Source organism: Nannospalax galili, unplaced genomic scaffold (genome assembly GCF_000622305.1).
Source record: "Nannospalax galili isolate Female #2095 unplaced genomic scaffold, S.galili_v1.0 scaffold1128, whole genome shotgun sequence".
NCBI classification, from domain to species: Eukaryota; Metazoa; Chordata; class Mammalia; order Rodentia; family Spalacidae; genus Nannospalax; species Nannospalax galili.
In genome coordinates, this window is record NW_008358632.1 from 65,116 (window position 1) to 91,596 (window position 26,481).

Here is a 26,481-nt window from a genome sequence, read left to right on the forward strand (position 1 = left end):
CTTTCTGGGCTCAAAGTTTGCCCCCGCCTACTTTTTTTCCTTTCATAAAAATTGAAGATGTAGTTTTTTGACTTTCACATAAAGGCAGGTATAGACACTTTATTGTCAGTTTCCACAGCAAAACACCAAATGGAAAAAAGATGAATAATCAGACAGTATTCACCAAGCCAGAGATAAATTCTTTATCTCCAAAAAGACATGGAAAATTCAGGCAGTATGTCAAGACCCAGCCGGGTCTGATGTGCTATTGATTCAGCATTCTCCTTCATGAGCAAGGTGAACCCTGGGGTAGGGTGGGAAGCAAGCCTGGTAGGGCTGCTTATTATTTCAGAATTCTGTGGATTAATGAGACAGAGGGCAGTCAGCAGGCCCAGGAAGTACAGGAGTACAGGGCCCACAGGGGATGTGAGGGCCTCCAACTCCTGGCTGCTCTCAAGTCCTTTGCCCAGCCCCAGCCTGGCTCAGGAAGGAGCTGTCTCTGCTTCCCAGGACATAGAACAGCATCCAAAGGTCATTGTGATGCAGGGTTCTGGCGCCTGGAGTCCTGAAGCTCTCTACCCCAAGGCCAGGCATGTGAGCAGCTGCTGGGACTTCTGCTCTCTGTTTTTACCTGGAGCTTGGGCAAAGCCCCTCTAGTTATGTTCCAGTAAAATGGATCTGGACACAGTCTGGGAGCCTGCTTCCAAAATCTTGCCCTTTAAAACAAAGCCAAGTATTCTGAAATTATCCTCACTTATTAAGTTCAACGTTTAGTCATTACCAGATTCAGATTGGTAGGAGTGAGACCTAGTCTGCCTTATTATGGCTTTTCTTAAAGACATGCTCTTGTAAAAACTAAGCAAAAGCAGTGAATTCGGGTTTTAAAAGACAAAAATCTAAAATAACTGTGGTTGCTTTTGGATTAGGAAATGTTTGTTTTAAAAGCAGTGTGGAAAAGAAATTTGAGGGCAAATCCCAAATCTTCATAGTTTACCTTGCAAGTAAATGCTATTAAAGATATTCTCCGAAAGACCAAAGTTAATGGGTTTCCCAGCAAGTCCAGTTAATGTCCAACAATTTTCCAAGCCAACTGCCTAAGTCAAAAAGCAAAAACAATATAAATGAATGCTCTTGGTTTTATAGAAAGAATCATAATTCTCAGCCCATTATTGCTAATGCTTCTAAGATATGGAGCCTTGAGGGTATCACCAGGCCCATCCCATATGCCAAGTCCTGCATCAGAACACCACCTCTACAACTTTATGGCCCTTCAAAGGCAAGCTTGCAACTTCTCTGAACTCAGCTTCCTCATCAGAAAGATAGAGTTACAGTATTGTCTACTTTACCAGGTAGAAAGGAAAGTTAAGTCCCTGGGTATCAGTTGGGCCTCAGGCAAAGGTTAGTCCCGTCTTTAATACTAGCGCCATCAGTGATGAGCTCCAGATTCAGCAAGAGATCCTGCCTTATCAATAACTACAGTGGAGAGTGGTTGAGAAAAACACCCAATGTCAACTTTGGGTCCCCACTAGCATGCACACACATACACACACACGCACACACATACATGCACACACATACACACACACTCACACACCCCTACTTATACACGTGCCCATACACATATGAACACACATATGTATATACAAATACACATGCAAAAAGTGCAGAACCGAAATCTCCATCTTGACTTACTTAGGAGGTGCACTTAATAAGGTCTCGGGGATGTGCATTCATACGGTGTGTGAACTTCAGAAGGTCTGATTTAGGCTCAGGCTGAAAATTAGGGAAAATTACACAGAATGTAAAGATGAAGGCCTACTGATAGATTGGGACCATGTCTATGAGGGCCTTGCAGGTGCTCTGACGGCCATGGACCATCAGTCATCCAAGGGATCTACCAAGGGATACAGCCTGACTGGCATGCTTCACACTGATGCTAGCTATAGCATGGAGAAGAGACCAGCCAGGAGAGTGAGGGAAGCTAGATGCAGCTGAGAAACCAGACAGTGACATCCAGGGGAAAATGAGAATGGCTTGACCTGGAGCAAAAGCTGAGCAAATACAGAAGAGGGTGTGATGGTTAATTTTCATTGTCAACTTGACAGCCTACATCACCTGGGAAGAGAGTCTCAGTGATGAACTGTCCAGATCAGGTTGTCCTGTGGGCATGTCTGTGGGGGATTGTCTTGGTGGCCTTAACTGATGTGGGAAGATCCTACATGTGGGCAGTACCATTCCCTGGGCAGGGGGCCCTGAACTACATAAGAGTGGAGAAGTCAAGCTGGGCACAAGCTGGGGAGCGAGCGACTCTGTTCTTGACTGTGGTTCTGAAGTGGCCAGCTGTCTCTGGTTCCAGCTGGTGTGGCTCCCCTTCGAGGACGGCTTATAACTGGACCTGTGAGTTCAAATAAACCCTTTCTCCCCTAAGTTGCTTTTTGTCAGGGTATTTTATCACAGCCACAGGAATGAAACTAGGCAGAAGGCATGGGCTTGAAGGATGTTTAACGATGGAAGCCTGGCAGAACTTGGTGACTTAGTTGTTGAAATCAAGGAAAAAGAAAAGATCAAAGAGAACTCAGAGATTCATCCAGGAAAACTAGGCTAATGGAGGTGGCCTTTGCCAAGGCTGAGAAAGCAAGAGGAGAGCAGGTCTCAGTCTGTGATGTGACCTTTGAGGTACAGCCTGGATAGCTATGTGGAAAGGCCAGGAAGGCCCCAGGCACCCAGGTCTGCTGCTCATCAGAACATTGCCCACTGCTTAATGGGAACCCAAGGACCTTAGGGAGGAGATGGTTGACACTGCATGAGTCTGCCCTTCTGAGAGTGGATGTAGTAGGAAAAGGGGCAATGAAAGGACTTTGAGAGATCAGGACAGTTGAAGGAGGACTTGTGAAGAACTGTGCAAGAGAAATGTTCTGAGAAGTAAGAACTGCCCTGGGAGACATTTAGGAACACGCGGACAGTATACATTTGATCCTTCTCTCACAGGCCACTTGAGCTGCCATTGGACTGAGACCACTCACTGTAGGTGCTGTTTCCAATTGGATGCTTCTGATTTGAATCATTCTTTTTAGAATCAAAACTGATTTTGGCTGAAGTATTTCTCAAACTTTTCTAAAGCTAAGACTTACTAGAGAGATACTGAGATTCCAATAGCTGTTTCCCATCCCTCACCCAGAGTTTTTGTGTTAGTTTTATGTCATTATGAAATACCTGGGATGCCTGACCTATAAAAAGCTTATTTTAGGGCCAGTGAGATAGCTCAGTGGGTGAGGGTGCTTGCTGCCAAACCTGAGTTTGATCCCCATGACCCTCATTGTGGAAGGAGAGAACCAATTCTCTCAAGTTGTCCTCTGACTTCCACATGTGCACCATGGCATATACAAAAAATATATAAATGGAGATAGATATTTTTAAAGATTTTAAAAGTTTATTTTGGGGCTGGTGAGATAGATCAGCAGTTAAAAGCACTTGCTGTTCTCCCAGAGGACCCAAATTCCGTTCCCAGCATACTCATCAGGCAGCCCAGAATTGTCTGTAACTCTAGCTCCAGGGAATCCAACACATTCTTCTGGCCTCCACAGGTATCCACACATATGTGGGGGAGAGGGGGGGAGAGAGAGAGAGAGAGAGAGAGAGAGAGAAGGAGAGAGACTTACATACATAAAAATCAATCTTTGAAAATAAAAGTTTATTTTGACTCATAATTATAGAGATTCCAGTCCAAGACTGTGTGGACTTACTGTTTCGGGATCTGTGGTGTGATCACACATCATGACAGGAGTATTTACTAGGGCAAAAACTGCTCACTTCATGGCCAGGAAGCAAAAGAGGAAGGGACCAGGGTCCCACAGTCCCCCTTGAAGGGCATTCTTCAATGACCTAAGGGCCTTTCACAGGGCCCCACCCCAATAGCACCACCCTGGGTACTAAACATTAACACACTGATCTTTGGGGAGCATTGATTCAAACCACAGTAGTATCTGAGTCTCCAATAAAGGGGTCTGAAAACCCATCCAGAGCAAGCACCACAGAGGAGCCAACCTCAGAGCCTTGTTCACAGGTTCTAAGAACTTAAGCTTTTGATCCAAGGTGACCTAGCTGGCTAGTGGCTGGCATGAAGGAGTCACTCAGAATCCTGACTCCACCAGGCACACATACTCTGCCTCTAGCAAGGTTGGCAGTTAGGGTGTGAAGTTAGTGAACAAGTCATTAATTTCACTTGGATACCTCTCTGATCCACCTGTGTTCCCCCTACCCCTTGGTTCTCCTCTGTCCCCATGATCCCATCAGGAGCTCTCTGTTTCTTTCTCCTTTCCTAGCTTCTCCTCTGGAGCAGAAAGGCTGGGTTAGGGCATGACCACTGCCTCCTACCAGGGGGCAGCTGGAGAACTGGGGAAGAGAACCCTGTGGGCTGCCATCTGTTGCTGCCAGAACAACTCCTTAGGCTGGCTGTGGGAGATCAGAAAATAGCAGAATCTTCCACACGGCTGCCTCAGGATGTTGCTGGGAAAGCATGTCTCTGCATCTGCCAGTGTTGCCCAAAACTATTGCCTGGAAAAGAGTTCCAAGGTGATACCTTTCCCTATGACTCACTCCTGTGCGACTCCAGTCTAAGCAAGATGCCCCCTGGGAAGAAGTCAGGCCCACTTACTCCTATAATACCCAGAGCTCCCCCGCTCCCATCCCTAAAGAACAACTTTTTGAGTTTTGATTCAGTCACCCTTTTTTGAATGTCCTTCCCCCGTGAGTGCTGCTTCCTGACTGCTCTTTTTCTTTTGTGCAGGTGACAGCAGCAAGCACCCCCTGTTCTGTGTTGAATATTCCCCTTACTGCTCTGTCTTTGCTTTCTCCCCCGTCCTGCAGCCCAATACCAATTACCGCTGCCTCCTTCTGCCACTACTTCCACCTGCCTCTCCAGCGGCCCAGGGCTCTTCACCTTCCCTCCCTCCTGCCATCTATCCCACCTTTTCCAGCCCAACTTCAGTTCCCACCTCCCTAGCCCCCTTGCCGGGGTCTCCAGCATCCCTCTGCTACTTTCCTGTCTCCAACCCAACTCCAACTGAGACCCCTGTGCTGTGCCTACCTGGCCCCAGAAGGCCCAGTAAAATTTACCTCATGTGGTAAGTCACCCTTGGCAAGGCATACAGCACTGAAGAGTCAGGGAGAGGGGAACATCAGAAGGCAGATGGATAAGAACAGGGCCAGAAGGACCCCAGGAGGTGTGGTGTGCGGGGAGCAGGAAGACGGGACAGCGCTGCCACTTCCCTTGGGATGAGCTTCTTGTAGCACTCAAGGAGTGAATGATGAATAAAATCCCATAACCTCTCAACTGCTTTTGATTTCTTAACTCCTGTGTCTGGGACACTTTGGAACATCACCATCAGGCTCTTCTGGGGTCTGACGATCCTCTTGGCCATGTAAATAAGCACAAGGGAAGACTACCCTGAGAGAGTGACACCAGGTAGGTGGTCTGAAAGCACACTGGAACTGAAAATCCTTCCAGGACCATGCTGAGGAGGGATGGATTAAAGGGCACAGTTGGTGTTTACATTTCCCTTTCCTGACTACTTATTAGACTTTGCATTTCCTAAAATTGAAAAATCCCACCTCCTGAGTTCCAAAATAAAACATATTTATGGTACATAATTAGGCTTTAATTAAGATCTCCTCTGGGTGTGTGAGACAACATACATTTCTCGCACACTCGAATAGGCAAATAGACGCGGCCTATTATTTATTCTATACAGAAAGCTGCCTATTATACCCAGGCAACATTGGCTCTTGCAGCAAAGCTGTAATTCTTCCCATGATCCAAAGGGAGCAATGAGCTTTCCAAAGAGGTGTATCTCATAAGTGAAATCTTGGCACCTTCCAGGCACCAGGGAACCCAGTCAAGATGGTATTAGGGAGGAATTACAGGTTCAGGATTATATTTTCCTATTCATCTATCAAGAACTGTATATGGCAAGGGACTGAGGAACTGAGCAGTTGTCAGGTGCATAGACTTGACACTGATAGTTAGATGGACTTGGTTCTCAGTCGTCAGGGTCTTCTACCGCCTTTCCTTTCTTGATCAAATTAAGAGCTATTACCAATCGCAATTCCCTAGCAGTATAAAATAATTGAAGCACATGCCCCTTGTCAAAGTAGTTGTCTGGCTTCTGGACTCCTGGAGGCATCACCTTCGTCAGATACTAGAAGGAGGCGTGGGCTATATGCTGTCCAGAGCGATACAGGCATCCCCAAATTCACTGACGAGTGAGATCTTCAGTTACCTGGCTAACAAACCCTTCCCTTTTCTGTAAGACAAAGGGTTTTTCTGTCTGCCTATGTCCCAGGTGGGCTCTGACCTAGATTTCCTTTGAGATTAATATATGCACCATACCACATGAGGTTCCATCTTAGAAAGACCCCAACAGTCTGAGATTTGGACCACTGTTCACATGGATAAGGAGAGTAAAGACTTGGTATACATGGTATCCAAAACTCCTAAATCCACGGACATAAACCATGTAGTTGAGGTCACCTCCTTAGCAACTGTCAATATACATGAGGGCAAAATATTTCCTAAGAATTTGCTTTCTTCAAAGTCTCAAGAGGTATCCCAGTGAAGAAGTCCACAGTACAGCCAAATCAGGTCACAATCTTTAAGGTCATGACCAAGTTGTCTCACTCATCTTTGCAAACTGTCAAATTATTTCATTACCAAGACACACAGGTATTTGTTGAACAAATCATAATAAAGAATGAATTTCTGTTTGTCTTTTGGATTTTTATAAAAGAAGGTTCAGGGGAGAGGGAAAAAAAACAAACAGAGCTACCCAGAATGAAAGCTGCTGGATAAATTACTCTCGACTTATGAAAGCTCCGTAATAATGGGTTTCTGGTCAAATTCAGTTTTATTGTGGGAGTGAGTGACTTCCAATTTCCCATTAATAGTAGTATTAGTATGCTTTATAATGGAAGCATCTACCATTTTTACCAGTTAATAGGCATCAGATACTGAAGTGGGCCATTTATGTATATTGTTGCTAAATTTTGTAGTAACTTAACAAGATAATTCCATTTTACAACTGCAGAAACGGAGGTTCAAATTACCAAAGGTTGAGGGTTCATGACTCTACTAACAATGGTGATTTCTTCATCACCACACCTGGTAAAACAATCTCTAGGTATTCAGCCTTTTTTTAGTGTGTGTGTATGTGTGTGTGTGTGTGTGTGTGTGTGTGTGCACGTGCACCTGCCTGAGTTTATGTGTACCATGTGTGTGCAAATACCCAAGAATGCCAGAAGAAGGTGTTAGGTCCCATGGAACTTCAGTTACAGGTAGTGGTAAGCCACCCAACATGGGTGCTGGGAACTGAACCCAGGTCCACTGAGCCATCTCTCCAGCCCCAGGTGTTGAGCTTGATTACTTTAGTTTTCTGACAATTGGATTTAAGGAAACATAGTAATAGTTTTTGGAAATCACCTAAGAGATCTGTTTTGAATGAAGAAAGCAGCTTTCTGAACAATAACAAAAGTAACTTTTATCTTGTCTATTGTGTGTTTTGTTTAATAAAAAAGAAAATAATTCTAGTTTTGAAATTCCTCATAGTTTGGACTAAAGACATCTTCTTAAGCCCTGGCAATCATTCTAGACAATTATCAGTGGTCTCACATGACAGCATGATGGCAGCATGCAAGATGGCTGAGAGATAGGCAAAAGCCTCTCTTACAGTCTACTTGAAGAGAAAAAAGAAATACACTAAGCAATTTTTGAATATTTAAATGTTCAAGATCATTAAAAACCAGGAAGTATGGGCTCTGAAAAAGGTAGAGTCAAAGCAGACTTGGTGGACATAAAACCAGGCCTTTAAAGGATCTGCTGGCTGGTGTAGGCTGGGAGAAAAAAGACCCTCTGGGAGGTAGGGTCTCTCCCTGCTCCTCATGGATACAGATGGAATAAGAGCAGGTGTCAGGGCTGTGAGCAGTATGACATTCTACTTCTTGGGGTGTGGAGGAAGGTTGAACATTCTGTTGGTGGTCAAAGTGAAATCCTCTTCACCAGGACCTTTGTGTCAGGTCTTAACTCATTGGACTTGGTCTGAGCCCCAAGTCTGCCCCTTCTTTAGTTTCTGTTTCTTCAGTGCATAAGCACACTACAGCTTCTGGGCCAGCAAGATGGTTCATCGGGTAAAGCTCTGGCAGTGCAAGCCTGGTGACCTGAGTTCCATCCCCAGAACCCAGGTAAAGGAGGTGGAAGAAGAGAGCTGACTCCATAAAGTTATTCTCTGACCTCCACAGGCCCACCATGGTGCACACACCCTCTATACATTATCAAAACACATAATAAGAAATACATTTTTTTAAGAAAAGAATATTTGGAGCTTCTGCCTCTGTCTGCTGAGAGGTGAGAAGAGGCCATTGTACTCTAAGGGCCAAGGAGAGGGACAGGGATGAGGCCTCAGTGATGAAGGAGAAGCCTCTGGCTTCAGTGAATGCAGTTTTGGGTGCTGAGAAAATGCTTCTTCCCCTCAGTCTGCTATGATGGGTCTTCTACCACAGGAACCTGATGCCCCTCTCTCGCCATCCTTCTCTCCCCTCTTAGAGAAATCATGACTTCTCACCCTGCCCTCTCCAAAAAATACATTTGTAGAGACCTTTGACTCTCTTTCCTCCCCTCTCTGACTACAAGCACACAATCTGCTTGTTCTGAGCTGACCTATCACCACCATCAGCTCTCTTCTCTTAGTAAGTTCCCTGAGGAGCAGGATCCCCTGTCTTGAAGCACAGAATGCACTTCCTTCCCCATCCTGGGGCCCATCAGACACAAGTAGGTCTAATCATTGGATTCAATTAGGTTTTACAGGATGCCAAAGAGAATGTTTATCCCTTTCCTGGGATCGTCTGAGTGGAAACTATTCATACAACCACAGCAACACTCAGGAACGTAAATTCAATTGTCTCCATGTGCCAAGAAAGTCCCTGCTGTCACACACTACTAGTCAGGGACCTGTCCCAGCCTTACCCCTCTGCTGCTTGCTGGCCATGTCTGTTGGTGAAACTTAAAGTCTTCTGAAGGGGGATGAGCCAGGAAAATTCCCTTAGAGAATTTAATGCAGATGTTGGCCATTTAACTGCTTTATGAACCCAAGAACTTGTAGAGATGTGTGGAAAATACTGAAACTTTCCCCACATTCACGTGCACCATTTTATGTGATGAAATTCAACATCATTCATACTGGCTAGCAACCGAGTTCCCTTGTGAATTATGAACGAGTGTTCATTGGGAATTCAGTCCACAATGGGACTCCAGCATTGTCTTCCACAGTGGTGAGTAGGATGGACCAAGGAAAAAGGTGTATGTTCCCCAGTGCTTGGAACTTTCTTACAGGCCATGTTTTCTACTAATGAAGAACCAGAAAATAGAAATATGTAGATACCAAATACATTATGATTCAAACCTGGGTATTAGGGAAGCAGAGCCATTGTGTATCCCAAGACCCTTCAAGTCAGTGTCATCAACACCGATGGATGGGAAGTTAAAAACTTTGTAGTAAAAGGAAAAGAAGGGCTGAAGAGATGGCTCAGCAGCTACGAGTGCTTGCTGTTCTTGCAGAGGATCTGAGTTCTGTTCCCAGTTACCCACATCAGGTGGCTCACAACTGCCTGTAGCTCCAGCTCCAGAGGAGGGGATCTGACATCCTCTTCTGACCTCCTCAGGCAACCACATACACATATACACAGACACACAGACACACAGACACACACACACACACACAGAAATAAAAATAAATATTTTAATTAAAAATTTACAATAATAAAATGAAAGACCCCTTTTAACCCCTGCACTGCAGGTATCACAGGTGTTTGTGAAATCTTCTAAGAATAGCCTCATGATGTAGCAGAGCTGCTTCCACATTACAGGTGGAGAAACTAAGGCTTGGAGAGTTTGGCTACAAAGGAGAGAAGCCAGTTTTCAAGCCCATCTCTTCTCTGAGTTCTTGGCCATTTTCTGAATTCCCCTTACACCTTCTACTCTCTCTGAGCATTTTTTATGCAGAAAGTATTTTATTTAAAAAAAATAGTTATTGAAAAACTTTTACACCTTTCAGCAGCACAGGTACCAAAGATTTTATCAAGAAAGAGGAGGCCAAACCTGGGGAGATTGACAGTCAGCCCAGAAATGCACAGCCCAAGAGTATCTGGGGAGAAGAGCAGACAGAAATCACAGCTGCCAGCAAAGTCTCCAATGCTCCTGGGAGCAGGTAGGGCCTGTGCTTGCTGCCTGGGCCTCAGGGAGGAGGATTCACTTGTGCTGTTTTTGTTACCTAGTAAATTTGTTCTGATTTTTAGATGCTTAATACTTTTATGTGATGAAGAAGTACCTTTAAATGAGACTTTTTAAAACATATTATTATTTTTATTTTATGTGTATGCGTGTATTGCCTGCATGTAGGTAAATGCACCCATGTCGTGCAATGCCCGCGGAGGTCAGAATAAGCTGTCGGATCCCCTGGGACTGGAGTTATGGAGAGTTGTTAGCTGCCATGTGGGTGCTGGGATTTGAACCCAGGTCTTCTGCAAGGACAGCCAGTGTTCTTAACCTCTGAGCCATCTCTCCAGTGAAACTTTTAAAAGGTTTTAAAAGTAAACTTTTTTATCTGGGCTTATTTTCTCCAAAGAAGGCTGGTGGGAAAGGGAATGGGTGGAGTTGATCCAGGACAGCTGTACCAGCAAGATCTTTTAAAGTATAAGAAATAACATCAAAATGAAAAATATGCTTTATTTCAAAGCCCTGACTTAGCAGAGCCTTCCTCTCCAAGTTTCAGTCCTGAGCTTGCTTCCAAAGGCCCACACCATGCAGCTCTGCTAACCCTGTCACCCTCTCCTGCAGTGGCACCTCCTTAGGACTCAGGGAAAGTGGCCTGTCACAGCCAACCTGTCAGGAAAGCTGTAAGCCTCACACCTTGTTACCAAATGGACACATGGACTTCCTACTTGAATGTGATGCATGTGGGGACTGACATAGGTAGAAGAGCCTTGAATAGTGTTTGGATGGCTTGGAATTAGGGGTAATTAGAGTATAGATGAACCTGTGAGAGATCCTCAGGGCTCCCAGGGACAGTATGCCTCAAGGAGAGAAGGGCATAAGCTTTAGATTTAGAGCAAACCCTACTTCTAAAACTCTAATTCTCTTTTCCCTCCTGAGGAAGCTTCCTCTTCCTGTGTCCTGGGTGGTCACATAGCCACTCTGGGCTCCAATTCCCTTCTCTTAAAATATGGATGATGAAATCTACTTGGCTGCACTATCACAGTGACCAAGTGAAATAACATGTAGACCAGTGCCAGAGACATAGAAGGTCCACATAGAAGGCAGGCCATGACTGCTAGTGTCTACTAGCTACCTCTGCAAATGGCCCTCAGAACACTTTAAGATATGATCTGGAGCCAAGTGTGGTGGTGCACACCTTTAATCCCAGCACTCAGGAGGCAGAGGCAGGCAGATCTCTGTGAGTTCAAGGCCAGCCTGGTCTACATAGTGAGTTCCAGGACAGCTGGGGCTACAGGGAGACCCTGTCTCAAAAAGACAAAAAAAAAAAAAAAGATATGATCTGGAGCTTGAGCGTCTCCATGGAGGAAACATCCCATGAAGAAGTACCCATGAACTTACAGAACCCTCCATCTGAACCCAGGACACATCTTCCTCTATGCTGTGTTCCACTGGGAATCTTTCCCATCTTTCTATTATACCAGGGCTCCTTGTCTTCCCCTAATTATAGTCGCCCTTTAGTTCCTTTTATTACATTTCTACATAAACTGGAGTACAAGCCAGTGATTTGAGCTGTCTCAGGGAGAGATTTGGAACAAATGTGACCAACATAATATACAGAAACCCTGGCAAAGTAATTTTTTAAAAATTCACATATAAATTCCTAATAGAAAGAAAGGGAAGGGGCACAGACAATCTCTCAGGAGTACAGGTGGCTAATGAACATTTTTTAAAATGCAGCCTCAATACAGAATAAAGGGAAATTCACATGTGGGTTAAATTCAGCTTACCAAATTGGCTAAGGTTCTAAAATGATGTTTGATGCTGGTAGTAAAGCTACTGCTAACACTTCAGGGACAATGCCAGATGCTAGTGACACAGATAGCCTATGAGATGCTTTCCTGTCCTAACTGGAGGGCAATTTGGTGAAAAATGTCTGCAAAGAAATTTGGCAGCATGTGTCAAAAGCCTCTAGAGAATTCATACTTTCAACCTGGCCGTTCCACTCTCAAGAATCTATTCTAAGAAAAGAAGATACACTGTCACGGTATGTGAGCAAGGTGTTCACCATAGTGCAATCTGTGATCTGTGATTGGCAAAACCTCAAAACAAGACATAAATAGATGATAGATAGATAGATAGATAGATAGATAGATAGATAGATAGATAGATGATAGATAGATAGATAGATAGATAGATGATAGATGATAGATAGATAAATAGATGATAGATAGATAGATAGATAGATGATAGATAGATAGATAGATAGATAGATGGTAGATAGGTGATAGAAGATGATAGATGATAAATAGATAGATGATTGATAGATAGATAGATGTTAGATGATAGATAGATGATAGATAGATGATAGATAGATAGATAGATAGATAGATGGATGGATGGATTAATGGATGGATAGATGAACTGTGGTGGTTTGAATGAAAATGTTCCCCATAGGCTCCAAATATTTGGACATTTTTGTCCCCAGATGATGGTACTGTTTTGGGAGGTCTTAGAAGGTGTGGCTATCCTGGAGGAAGCATATCACTGGGGATGGGCTTAGCGAGTTCTTAAGCCTTGCCAGATCTCCAGTCCCTCTCTTGCTTCCTGTGCCTGCATGATGATGTGAGAGCTTAGCTTCTGCTGCTCCTGCTCCAGCCACCTCCAGCTTTTTTTCACCACCACAATGGACTGTAATTCCCCTGGAACCATAAGCTCAAATAAACTCTTCCTTCTATAAATTGCTTTGGTCAGTATTTCTATCACAGCAACAGAAAAGTGACTAATACAGATGATTGATGATGATAGATAGATGATAGATAGATGATAGATAGATGATAGATAGATAGATAGATGATAGACAGATGATAGATGATAGATAGATGATAGATAGATTGATAGATAGATGATTGATAGATGATGAGAGAGGGAGAGAGAGAGAGAGAGAGAGAGAGAGAGAGAGAGAGAGAGGAAACAAGGACTGGAGAGAGGGCTCAATTGGTAAAGCACTTGCTTCAAAAGCACAAGGACCTGAGTCCTATCCCCTAGAACCCACATGAAAATCTGGGTGTAGCAACATGTGCCTGTAATCTCAATACTGGGTAGGTATAACTAGGCAAATCCCTGGAGCTTGCTGGCCAGCTAGTCTAGCTGAATCAGTGAGGTCCAGGCTCAGTGAGAGACCCCTGTCTCAGAAAAATAAGGTGGGGAACAACTGAGGAAGGCACCCAACAGTGACCTCCAGCCCCCCATACGTTCATGCACATGCACCCGCACACATGTACACACTAAACAGATGTGCATATGTATCCAGCACACACATACAGCAGTAAGAGAAAAAGTGAAAGCATTAAGACATATTCATAGTGTACGCTTACACTGTAATTATGATAAATTATTTAAAAAATAACAGCAATGAAATGCTTAAGAAAAGAAAACAGAGCATATATTCACATGAACAGAAATGAACCACTTTTTCTTTTTTAAGATGCCTCCAGATAAGGGTTCTAAGTTCATCTTTGGGGAACAGGTAGGCATGGGTGGAGAGACACATAATGGGTTTTGAGGCCTGTGGGAAACCACGATATTCTTGCTCCCACCTCAAGGCCTTTAACTCCCGGTTCAAAGGCTGAGCTACAACACTATTGCAGGGTGAAAATAGCCTGGGGGATTTGAGTCTACAACGCACCCCAGAACCTGAGAAATGTAGAAATGTCCATTCCAGCTTTTGTCTATGGGAGAGTTGGGCCATTTCATCTTCTATATAGTTGATGAGTTTTTCCCAATGATTATGGACCACTTTTATAACCAAAGGAAAAAATAAAAAGGATATTGTTGGAATGCAGGGCACTATTGGTGAGGCTCACAAGGACCAAGAGCAAAGGATAGTCTTAGACCAGACAGACAGTTCTTCAGTCTCAGCTCAGTGTGCCTAGGCCTCCTGGAGGTAGCAGGCACTATATCCACAGCTGGAGCCAAGGCAGGGCCTCAGAGAAGCATCCAGAATCTGCAGGGCTTCAGCTATGAATAGCACACCCCTAGCATACCAATGGAGTGTTTATTCCCAGCCCAGAGCTACTGAAGTCTGTTCCCTCTTTGATAGACACACACACACACACACACACACACACACACACACACACGGGCGGGGGGGTGCTTAAAATAGCATAAATATAGATTGGTGCAGTCTGACACCTTTAGGGAACACACACACACGAAGCTCTAGTTGAATTTTAAAGAGGAAGATGGTTGTGGTGACTAGGAAGGGTGAAGATACATTTCCTAATGTGTCTGAGGGAGCTGCCAGAGCCTCAGCACAGCATAGCTGAGACTTCTGCCCCAGAGGCCCATGTCACTCCACGACAGCTTAGTGGCATCAGTGAAATGAGCTCAGGGTTCCTCTAGAGTTTCCAATGTCTGTTGGTCAAATGATACCTTGCTGATTCTGTCATCCCTTCCCCCCTCCTCCTCCCATCAGAAGCCTGAGCTAAATTGCCTGGGGGACAGTACCTTGCTATCTTATTGGATAGGTGTGTTCAGAGAGAAAAACAGAAGGTTCAGGCTCCAACACTGCTCAGCGGTCCTGATATTCAAAACACAAAGTAATCAACCAGATCCTACACTTTGACTTTGTGTCACTTTTTAAAAAATATTTTATTTATTATTTTTATTTTATGTGTATGAGTGTATTGCCTGCATGTGTGTGAGTGCACCCGTGTCGTGCAATGCTGCGGAGGTCAGAAGAGGGCTTCAGATTCCCCTGGAACTGGAATTAAGAACGGTTTGTAGCCACCATGTGGTTGCTGGGACTCAAACCCGGGTCCTCTGCAAGAGCAGTCAGTGCTCTCAACCACTGAGCCATCTCTCCAGCCCCTGTGTCACTTTTCTTAAAAAAAAAAAAAAAAAAACGTGGAGGGCTCAGCTCAGTTGGGAAAGTGCTTGCCTTGTAAACATGACTGGGTTCAGTCCCCAGGATCAGTGTTTTTAAAAAGGCAGCGCTGGGGCTGGAGAAATGTCTCAGTGGTTAAGAGCACATACTGCTCATGCAGAAACTCCAAGTTTGGTTTCCAGCATCAACATCAGGCAGCTCACAACCTGTAACTCCAGCTCCAGGGGATCCAACACCTCTGGCCCCCACAGGTGCCTGCACTCACATGCACATACCCACACAAAGACATGCATACATACACATAATTAAAAATAGTATCTTTTTAAAAATGTCAGGTATAGTGCCAGGCATGGTAGCACACACCTTTAATCCCAGGACTCTGGAAGCAGAGGCAGGTAGATCTCTGTGAGATCAAGGCTGACTACATGGTGAGTTCCAGGTCTCCTGGGGCTATAGGGAGATGCTGTCTCAAAAAGATTAAGAAAAAAAAAGGTCAGGTATAGTGACAAACACTTGCAATTCCAGTGCTGGGGAGGTGGAGACAGACAGATCCCTGGGTCTCACTGACCAGCAAGCCTAGTCTACTTGGTGAACTCTCAGTCAAGTTAGAGGCCCTGTCTCAACAAAACAAAACAAAAATATTGACAGCACCTGAGGGTCCTCTGACTTCCACACACACATGTGCACCTGCCCCATCCCACACACGTGCACGCACATGCACATACACACACACATACACGCACACCAGAATTCAGTTGGTTGAATCATAGAGGCATTAGTTCTGCAAAATGTGGCTCAGCCCAGGGCCCAGTAGGATGGGCATTCAAGCTCCACTTCCGTTCCTACATTGCCAGATACTCAAAGTGTCCTTGAATTGTTGACACTTTTCTTGCTGGGGTTTATAAACCCCATGAGGGGCCCAGTAGGAAAGTTTAACTGACTTCTGGAAGGGCTGATGAGTAAAGATTCGTACTATGTCTCTGAGTGTCCCATGCAGCTAATAATAAAAGCAGCTTAGAGAGTGTTAGGGCATTAGAGAGTAGAGCTGGGGCTCCCCTGCAAGGCACCTCAATCAAAGTCAGTATTGACTTGGCCTCAGCTGAGCTGGCTGCTTAGAGGATTTGCATTTCCCCCAGCAGAGTTGCTATGAAGAAGCTTCCAGATCTGTGGCATCCTGTCCACTCAACAGGCAAACTAAGAGATAAGGACAGCAGAGCCTCATCAGATCCACAGACTAGCAGAGAGGGGAGCAGGGGGGTAGGCCATGTCAGCAGGGAGTGAGGGGAAGTGGAGTCAGAAAAGCACTTTCAATTTGGTGCCCACATAGGGTAAAAAACCATTAACCACATGCACACAGCATGATGGATTCCATAGGTCTAGTTTTCACAAGGGAATTGGGAAGCCCAGCCAGTTTTTTTAAGGCATCACATAGAGAAGTAGTGACGAACAGAAGCCCTGGCATCAAGCAGGCTCGAGTTCAAGTGTTCACTGTATCACTTACTAGAAGTATGATCTTGGGAAAATTGTGTGACCTCCCTCAACTTGGTACCTTCTGTTAGGGTGTGGTAATTGTGGTACCTATTTCATACGGCTGCCAGGCTTACATGTGTGATATAGTTGGTATGGTTCTGACTACTCAGTGCCAACACTCAGTAAGTAGTGTTTGATCATTATTTGTACAAAGCAAGGGGTTTTTTAAAGTATGTGCATGCATATGTGTATTTGCATGTATGGGGGTGTATGCATGTGTGAGGATGTGCATGCACCTGTGTGTGCACACTCAAGTACACATCAACATATGGAGGCCAGAGGACAGCCTCAGGAATGTCAGTCATCCATCTCCTTTGAGGCAGAGTCTCTGGCTGACCTGGAGCTCACTGATTAGGCTAGACTGGCTGGCCAGTGGGCTCCAGGGACCCTCCCGTCTATAGCTCACCAGTGCGGGAATTACAAGCATGTGCCACCACAGTCAGCATTTTTGCAAGAGTTCTGGGAATCAAACTCAGGTCTCATGCTTGTGAGACAAGTGCTTTCTAGACTGAGCCATATCCTCAGCCCCACCAAGCAAATTTTGAATAAGCATCTCATCAACAGAAACCCTGACTGATCGGACACTTTGCCAGTCTCTTCTTTCTACATCTAATATTTTAGAATCTGGAGGTGGGGAGGGGAGGGATTCTATAACTAGAATTCTATAGAATTCTAGTAAATTCTATAAATTTATTAGAGGCCCATGACAAGGAAGAGGCAATGATTTCCTTTTTATGTTTTAATTTAATATGTGTATATTTTCCTGCATGTAAGTGTACCACATGCATATAATGCCCGTGGAAGCCAGAAGAGGGCTTGGATCCCCTGGAAATTGAGTTATGGATGATTATTAACTGCCATATTGGTGCTGAGAACCAAATCTAGATCCTCTGCAAGAGCAGCCAGGGCTCTTAATCACTGAGCCATCTCTCCAGCCCAAGATAATGATTTCTTGAGAAAAAAATAATTTTAATGTCTATTTTTATTGAATTTTTGTGGACTTCATGCAATATATTTGGGGGCGTTGTTTTGTTTTGTTTTTTGTTTTGTTTGGTTTTGTTTCTCGGGGCTGAGGCCCGAACTCAGGGCTTTGCGCTTGCTAGGCAAATGCTCTACCACTGAGCTAAATCCCCAACCCTCATAAAACATATTTTAATCTTATTTAGACCCCCCTCTCTGCACCCTTCCATAGTCCACCCACAGGATATCACACATTCTATCTCATACATTAAAGCCTATTGAGGTGAGTTTGTATACCTAGCTGTCTCTCAGTGTGAGTTCATCCACTGGAGCCTGTTCAGCATATCTAGCATCACTCCCTTAAAGACCAACTCTCCCTCACCCAGCAGTGATCAGCTGCCAATAGTTCTTCAGCTATGGTTGGGGCTTCCTGCCTATTTCCCCAGTTGTATGCTGGTCTTTATATGATTGAGTTTTTATGGGTCTTGTGCATGCTGTCACCATTGCTGTAATTTCATATGAGCAGGTTTCCAGGAGCCTGTAAGACTGTTTCCTAATGGTCATGCACTACCCCTGGCTCTTACAAGAGAGATTTATAATTTTTATTTGCACTAAATAGTAAGCTTGATCACAATCATCAGTGTACCTGGGGCACTCGGTTCTAGAATCTTCTTTCCAATCTACCAAGATAGAATTGCACATTCTTTTTTTTTTTTTACTTATAATTTTTTTTATTTATATTTTTACTTTATGTGTATGAGTGCATTGCCTGTTTGTATATAAGCGCACCCATGTGGTACAATGCCAGTAGAGGTCAGAAGAGAATGTAGGAGCCCCTGGAACTGGATACAAATAGTTGTTAGCTGCCATGTGGGTGCTGGGAAATCGAACCCAGGTCCTCTTCCAAAGCAGTCAGCGCTCTTAACTGCTGAACCATCTCTCCAGCCCCTGAAATGCACATTCTTAAGTTTTCATAAAGCTATATACAAAGTAGGTATGTCATAAATACATGTGGGATAATATGGCTAAGAAAGGACTAGTGGATTTTCTAGAAATCACTCCCAGGCTGCTGGTTTTCCTTTTCAATACAGAATTAAACCCAGTATTTAGTGAGAGGTTCTACTGAACTGATCTGGAGCTGGACCAATCTTCCTGAAGCTTCTTCAGAAAGAATCTGTAACCTCAGGGTCACCCTCTTTCCCCTGGGGTGTGTGATCCCACACATCTGCATATTACAGGTGTGCGTATCACAGAGGATAACCCAGAAACAGTATAAAGAAGCCCACTGTGTGGTACTCCTTGGTCTTCTCTGGTTCCTCCCTCCCTTTGGGACATGTGAATTGTACTCCCCAGGGCTTTTTTTTTAATTGCCTTTAATGAATTGTCATGCTTGACACAGAGGGCTTTCTTCTGTGCTGAATTTGTCTCTTCTCAACACAGATCCAGTAGTTCAACAAGAAGGACTGATGTGTTCAAGTGAGACCAAGCTGAAGAGACCAGCTCGAGAGAGAAGCTTTGCCTCATCCACACAGCTCACAAGAACAGCTGGGAAGCCCCGTGAGAGAGCCAAAACAGGAGACCCAAGTGCTCATTCCCAGAATGAGTCCCACGCATCCCTCTCCCAGCCCTTTCAGGCAGCAACCAGTCTTCAGGTGTCGAATGAGTCCTTGGGGCCAAGAAGGGTGCCGTTCAGGTTCCATGATGAAGATTTTTATTCTGCAATATCATTAAACGCCAGACAAGAAAATTATGACACGGAAGAGGAAACCCACATGGAAGAAGAACTTCTGCTTGTTGGCATGTGCTCACCCCACTCTCCTCTCAATCACAAAGGAAGTCGATTTCTTGGGACCTCGGCCACTCAAAATAGAAATGCTGAGGAAAACGCTGAAAACTGCAGGCATAATTCTTTAAGAAGAAGCAAGTCCAATCTTGGCTCCTTAAGAAAAAGCAATACGATGGAACAAGTAACAAAGCAGCCTTTGGTTGGGCAAAGGATGTTCCAGGACTCCAGGCTACCTGCTGAGCCTGCCAAAGAGAGTAACAGTAGAGACCAGGAAAGCGAGAAGGCCACTCATTCAGGGGAGGCCATACCTAATGACCTCATCATCCCAGATGATGTCAGCACTAAAGAGTCCAGTGATTGTTCGTCTCTGGAAGACAGACCTGGCGTTCATGATTATGACCAAGATCGGCAAAATTATTTAAGTGATTCTAGAAATTCTTTGAACTGCTCACTTTCTGGGAGACCCACAGCTCCAAGACCTTCAATGAATTCAGCTTATAACACTCCTGGATCACTACTGCATTCTGCTCTGATAGATGACATCCCAGCAGACTTCTCATTGTCATCTATTTTAGTTCCCAGTTCAGACTTGGAGGAAAACTTAAGGTTCAATACACGCCGGCCACTGTCTCCTATTAGAAACAGGAACATGTTGGCCAGTGCTGAAGGCCATAATGGGTTTGACATCAGGGAATCAGAGGACATGTCTTCAAGGAGCCAACCTCAGGGGGCTCTGTGCTTAGCAGAAGATCTCCTAGCACATCCTCAAAGCAGCTCGACCTCAGGGAATTCACCCAGCTCTTCTCCAAGAAGAAACGTACAAGGTCGTTTGTATGTGCCTGGGTCCCTGCAAGAAAACATACCTTTTACTTTCTTTGCAGTGTCTGATGTTCCAAATCAAAATGATAATGGGACCAGCATAAGAGTGTCTAGTGTTATAGATGAAAAGGGAGCCACAATGAAGGCGGACCCCGAGAAACTCAGGAAATTGCAAGAAAGGTGAAGAATTTTTGTAATTATACTACCTTCCCCTCCCCTATTTCCCCCAGTACTGTCACAAGCATTGTTTCCATTAGAGAAATAAGGGAATTTTTAATCCTAGCTTGGATCTTCCTTGACATTTTAATGAGATTGCTTATTTTGAGAAAATTGTCCCTAGTCTGTTTCCCCTATGTACAAAGAAGAGTTGAGATAGCATTCAGTCACATCAGTATTCCCCAAAGCACTTTTTCCTTGAGTAGCATAACTTTAAGAATGACAAGGGCCAGTGAGATGGCTTAGCAGGTAAAGGCACTTGCTGCCAAGACTGAGGACCTGAGTTCAATCTCCAAGACTCACTTGGTAGGGGAGAACTGACTCCCTAAAGTTGTCCTCTGACCTCCACACATGTGCTATGGACTTGCACACGCACGTGCACACACACAGTAAAATAATAAATGTAATTAAAGATAAAAAGGAAGAAAGCAAAGTTTCAGGGATGCAGAGTTTTCAGGTGAGCTAGCGCTTTTCCCCAGCAATTGGGAATTGGGGTTTCTTCTTTTTTGGAAAAGGTTGCTGTCTTCCCCAGAGAATGAATGATTCTGCTCTTGAAGTTCACAGCTCTCCCTCACAGGACTTACTGCAAATCTATCCAACAGTTTTAGAATTTAAACCTTCCAAACTAAAAGGCTGGTCCCAAACAGTTACCATAGTTACCTCTGTTCTCTGAAGGGCGGAGCTGGAGTAACCACCGCCTCCATTTTATGTGCTCTTTTTCAAGCATGAGAGAGAAAAACAAGATCCTTTTTTGAACTGCCCTTTTCTTTGATCTTTCCTTTCTCCTGAGGTGATTTTAGTATGTTTCACAGCTATGAAATTGGATACTTTTAAAAGTCATCATTAAACACTGTGTCAGAATTCTACCATCTCATTTATCATAGGTGTTTTCTGTGCCCTAATCTTGGCTTAAGGATCTGGGAAATTGATTCTTGGAATGTGGACCCTCTTTGTATATGTTAGTATGGCCTCTCTGGACTATTAATTATCCTATGAATGTCCATTTGTAAGGAGAAAAATTCCATGATAATGAATTAAAAATGGAAAAAAGGAGAAACTATGCATACATTCCTCTAACTACAGAAGGATTTGTGTGTGTGTGTGTGTGTGTGTGTGTGTGTGTGTGTGTGTGTGTTTGCAGGTACACACACACACGAGCATGTGGAGGCACAAACTTGGCATCCAATGTCGTCTTTAATCACTCTTCACTTTGTTGAGGCAAGGGTCTCTCACTGAACCAGAGCTCTCCACTTCTGTCTAGTCTGGCAAGCCAACTGGCACAGGATCCCCATCTCTGACTCCTGAATGCAGGGATTACAGGCAGCCTCCACGGGTGCCCAGCTACAAGGAACTTTCTAATTGTCGGTGTCTTTTCTTTTCCATAGTTAAACAAGCCACCAGAAGATCCATCCATGGTTAAGGCCAAGAGACATCACAGCCACCCATCTTCATCTACCCCAAATGTAGCTTCAGATATACTTGTCAGAGGTTCAGATTCCAGCCATCCCAAAGTGATGCCTTTGGGCTCAAAATAATGTCTTTTAAAATGCACATGCTTCTAGGCATGGGGCTGCATTAAACAGCTATTATTCATAGAGTGCTTAGTTTATTGGATGTTCTTTTGCTGTATATAATAAACTTAGATTTATCATTCCAAAATTTTCCATTTTAGGAAGTATATTTAAACGTGGATTTAAAACACCTACAACCCTGTCATCAGGAGGGAGCACTGCTAAAAACCTTCTTTCCAGTCTTTTATCTGTACATATAACTGCGATTTTTAGTAAACATTGGTTCATAATGTTTTATAAAATATTTTACTCTTTCAAGCCCATTTCTAAATGCTTCTTATGTTTTAAAGAGTTTTCCCTTCAAATAGCTACATTTTTTGGAGAAGGTGGTTTGAGACAGGAACTCATTGTATCCCAGGCTTGTCTTGAACTCACTATGTAGCCCAGACTGGCTTCAGACTTACAGCAATCCTCCTGCCTCAGCTTGCTGAGTGCAATTAGTTACTTTACTACATACAGATAAGTATATGATACACGTATGCTTTAGAGAATTTTTTTCAGATGGGGTCTCACCATGTAGTCTATGCTGGCCTTTAACTTGCAATAATTTTCCTGCCTCTGCTTCCTGAGTATTAGAATTTTGGATATTTGCTACATGCCTGGCTAAAGAATTTTTTCACACACACACACACACACACACACACACACACACACACAGCATCCTAACATCCCCAAGCCCACCTCCAGCTAGCAGAACATTCTTGGCATAGTGGAGCCCTCTGGGGCCTTGCCCACCCAGTGTCCTCCCCGCCCCTCACACTCTCCACTCTTTCATTGTGCTCATCATTCTTCTGCCTTTTGTTTTGTGTTTGGGAGTTTTTTGCTCTGCCTTACCATGTAGATATGTGTATTCCTAATGCTGATATTATTGTTGGACTCTGTAGAAATTGAATCATAGGGCCCTGGGAGATGGACTCAGTAAAGTGCTTGCTGAACCAGCAGTTCATTCAGATCCTTAATACCTGTAAAGTTCGGGCTCTATAGCCCTAGTGCTAGGTGGGAAGCAGAGACAGCCGGATTCCTGGAGCTCATTGGCTGGCTAGCCTAGCTCAATCAGTGAGCTCCAGGTTCAGTGAGACCCTGTCTCAGAAAATAAGGTGAGTCTGGGGAGGCCCAACATGCTGATGTGCATGCATCCACATATAACATATGTGTACACTACACACTGTGTATACACACACATACTCACACACTCACACACTCACACACACACACAATTGAACCTTTATTCTTCTATGATTTGCTTTTCCTTCATTAGTGAGCTGCATCCTTGTTGATATTTTTGGTTTTATTTTTTCATTTTCACCACCACAAAGTATTTGTTTGTGTAAATGTTCCACTATTTAGCCATTCCCCTGTAGATGGACATTTGAGTTTCCTGTTTTCTGCGAACAGTGATGTACCAGCACTCTTTTAAATGTCTGCAAATGCATGTGGGAAGAGTTCTCTGACATGTTTGTCTTGGAGCACAATGGCTGGGCTGGTGGGAGCACATCCTCCACTGTAATACATAATACCAATCTGTTTTCCCACCAGCAAGGCCTAATGTGCCTCCCTGACAATACTTACATTAATTGGTTTTTCAAATGTGCCAGTCTGATGGGAATAGAAAGATATCATGGCTTTAATTTGCATTTTCATGGTCATTAATGAGGTTAGGCACTTTTATCTACTCTCTTATGTTAAATGATACTGTTTGTGTTTCCTAGTCTGTGAAATGCAGGTTTGTTTGTTTGTTATTCTTCAAGTCCTTTATATATTGTAGCTCCTAATCTTATCTTTTGACAGTTAAGTATTGGAAATATCACTTCCCAGTTTGTAGTTTATCGTCTTTCTCTGTGATAGCTTTTAATGAAAACAAACTGCTAATTTTAACGAAGTCAACTGTGTCCATCCTTCTCTGGGTTGCAGTTGGCATCTTACCTGATTAAGCAACCCTTCCCTAATCTGGGGTCATTATGATGTTTTTTTCTATTTGCTTCCAAAATCTCTAGTTTTCCTTTGCAAATCTGTAGGACTTGATGTGGAATGAGTTTGAGGTTTAAATGTGAAATGATTTTTTAATATATGGCACGGGAGGGGGATTGGTTGGTTTGCTGCCTTTGTTTTTCTGGGGGGCAGGGGGTTGTCCCTTGTCAACAGACAGTCATCCTATGGCTGTGCCTGCTGGTCTGCACTGTCATGAATACAATGCCCACAGATGCAGCAAACCGAGTCTGGGTGTAGGCTCTCTGATCTGTCCTGTTGGCCTCACTTGTCTTTCCCTGACACCCTAATGTCTGCAGCAAGTAAAGGTTTTGATGAGGATGATGCACAGTCTTCCTCCCCACATTGTTCTTCAGAGACTTTGAATACATGCCTAAGAGTCTGCTTGCAGGGAATTTTTTTAAATTGCATTGAATCTGTATGCTATCTCAGCAGTGTTTGCAACTATGAAATATTGATCCTTTGATGTGCATGGTATAGCTCTTGACTCTTCTCTTATGCAGCTCTATCATTTTCTTTATAAAAAGCCCTTCGATTTGTCTCGATGTTCTTTGATTTGCTGCAGTTTGCTATTGGAACAATATTTTCAATTCTCTTTGTGGCTCATATATAGAAATGCAATTTACTATAATCTTCATCATCTTTATTTTCTGACTTTTTGTTAAGCTCTCTCATTATTTACAACATTTTGTCTGTAGATTGTTTTGGTTTTCTATATAGAAAATAATTTCAACTGTGAATAATATTTTAGCTCATTTCCTTTCAAACCCTATATTTTAAATGTTTTTAAGCCTTACAGTACTCTATCATTATTTAAGGATGGATGGTTTTATATTACATATGCTTTCTGTCTTTTCATCAGTCATGCTTCTTTTGGGATCTATGTACACTTGTTTACCTACAGTAACTTTCTGAATACACACCTGCTGATCAAAGGGAATACACATGCCTAAAGTTCATAGTGTATCAGACTGCTTTTTAAGAAAGTTCTAGGGCCTGAGGAGATGGCTCAATTGGTAGAGTACTTGCTGTGCACTCATAAGACTCTTGAGTTGGGATCTCCAGTACACATGTAAAAAGCCAGGCAGAGACAGGAGAATCCCTGGAATCTGCTGGCCCGTCAGTCCTGCCAATCGTGAGCTCCAGGTTTAGCAAGAGACCCTGTATTAAAATTTGAGCCAGACGTGGTGGCACACGACTTTAATCCCAGCAGCACTCAGGAGGCAGAGGCAGGTGGATCTGTGAGATCAAGCCCAGTCTGGTCTATATAGAGAGTTCCAGGCCAGCTGGGGCTTTGGTCTTTTGGAGACAGGGTCTCCCTGCAGCCCCAGCTAGCCTGGAACTCACTATGTAGACCAGGCTGACCTCAATCTCACAGAGATCTGCCTGCCTCTGCCTCCCAGGTGCTGGAATTAAAGGTGTGGACCACCATACTCGACTCCTTCTAATATTTTGTTTTTATTTCATACATAATAGACGCTAAAACTATAGGCTTTGTTGTCTTACGGTTCTAAGTTGGATTTCTGATTCTACTACACACACACACAAAGGAAATTCTAGAATGTTGCAATCTTACCACCATTTTATGAGAATCCCTCTCTCTATACCCTTGCCAATTCCAGGGATTTCATGTCTGTCAAACGATCAGCCAAAAATTCTGATCAGTTCAATCTGCAAAGTTTATGCTTATTAGCAATGTTGAACTTTTTCCATGTTTAACTGTCAGTTTGCATTTCTTCATTTACTTAATCATTTTTGTCCATTTTATACTAGGTGATATCATTTATATCAACTAGAATATGTCAACATCTTTATATAAAATCAATAGCAGTCCGGTGCCAAATATCAGACAGTTCTCCTCTATTTGTCTCATTTTATTTACTTTATATTTTATGTGCTTCATATTTTTTACTTTACTTCCAATCAGATCCAACCAAATTTTACTTATGGCTTTTGCATTTGCCATGTTTAGTAAAACGCAAGGACCACTCAGCTCTCCATGACCATTTTCTTCTAGTATTTTTATTTTCTCATTTCAAGCAACAAAGAGGTGGGAAAATGTGGATTTTGTTTATAGTTCTAATTTAGATTTCCAATCCTACCAACTATAAATATTAGCTCTTTGATTTGGGAAAAGTTCATTTCCAGAAATGTTTTTCCAGTTAGTAAATAAAAAGAACAACACATACTCTCCCTCAAAGAGCAGTGAGACTAAATGAGGCTTTAAATGTTGATGTCTTATGTTGTAGACCTCCTGCCACAGTGATTGGTGCCTGTGTTTAAATGTATGTGGAATGCATTTGGGTGATGGGGTGGGTTCTAATGTTTTCTTTTTTAACAATTGTCCCACAATTATTCTCCCATTTCCTGACTAAAATGCCTTCTTTGGTACCCTCTGTCCTTGCTGAGTGTTCAGGAGACTTTTGTTAATCTGCCTCAAATGTTGCATTGATTATACACTTTAATTATTATAGATTTACACATTTTA

At 43.4% G+C, this 26,481-nt stretch overlaps 1 protein-coding gene across 3 annotated transcripts in view; it reads left to right on the plus strand.

The window, feature by feature from the left end:
- March10 (membrane associated ring-CH-type finger 10) overlaps positions 1-26,481 on the plus strand; it is a 99,788-nt gene that overhangs the window by 42,254 nt on the left and 31,053 nt on the right. The window contains exons 4-5 of one of the 3 annotated variants that reach the window (XM_008821878.2): positions 10,080-10,232; positions 19,056-20,400. In XM_008821878.2, coding sequence (XP_008820100.1) covers positions 10,080-10,232; positions 19,056-20,400 — 1,498 coding nt within the window. Of the gene's footprint in view, positions 1-4,765; positions 5,225-10,079; positions 10,233-19,055; positions 20,401-26,481 lie in introns of those variants that run through there. The other 2 variants (XM_008821879.2, XM_008821880.2) reach the window with 2 other exon arrangements.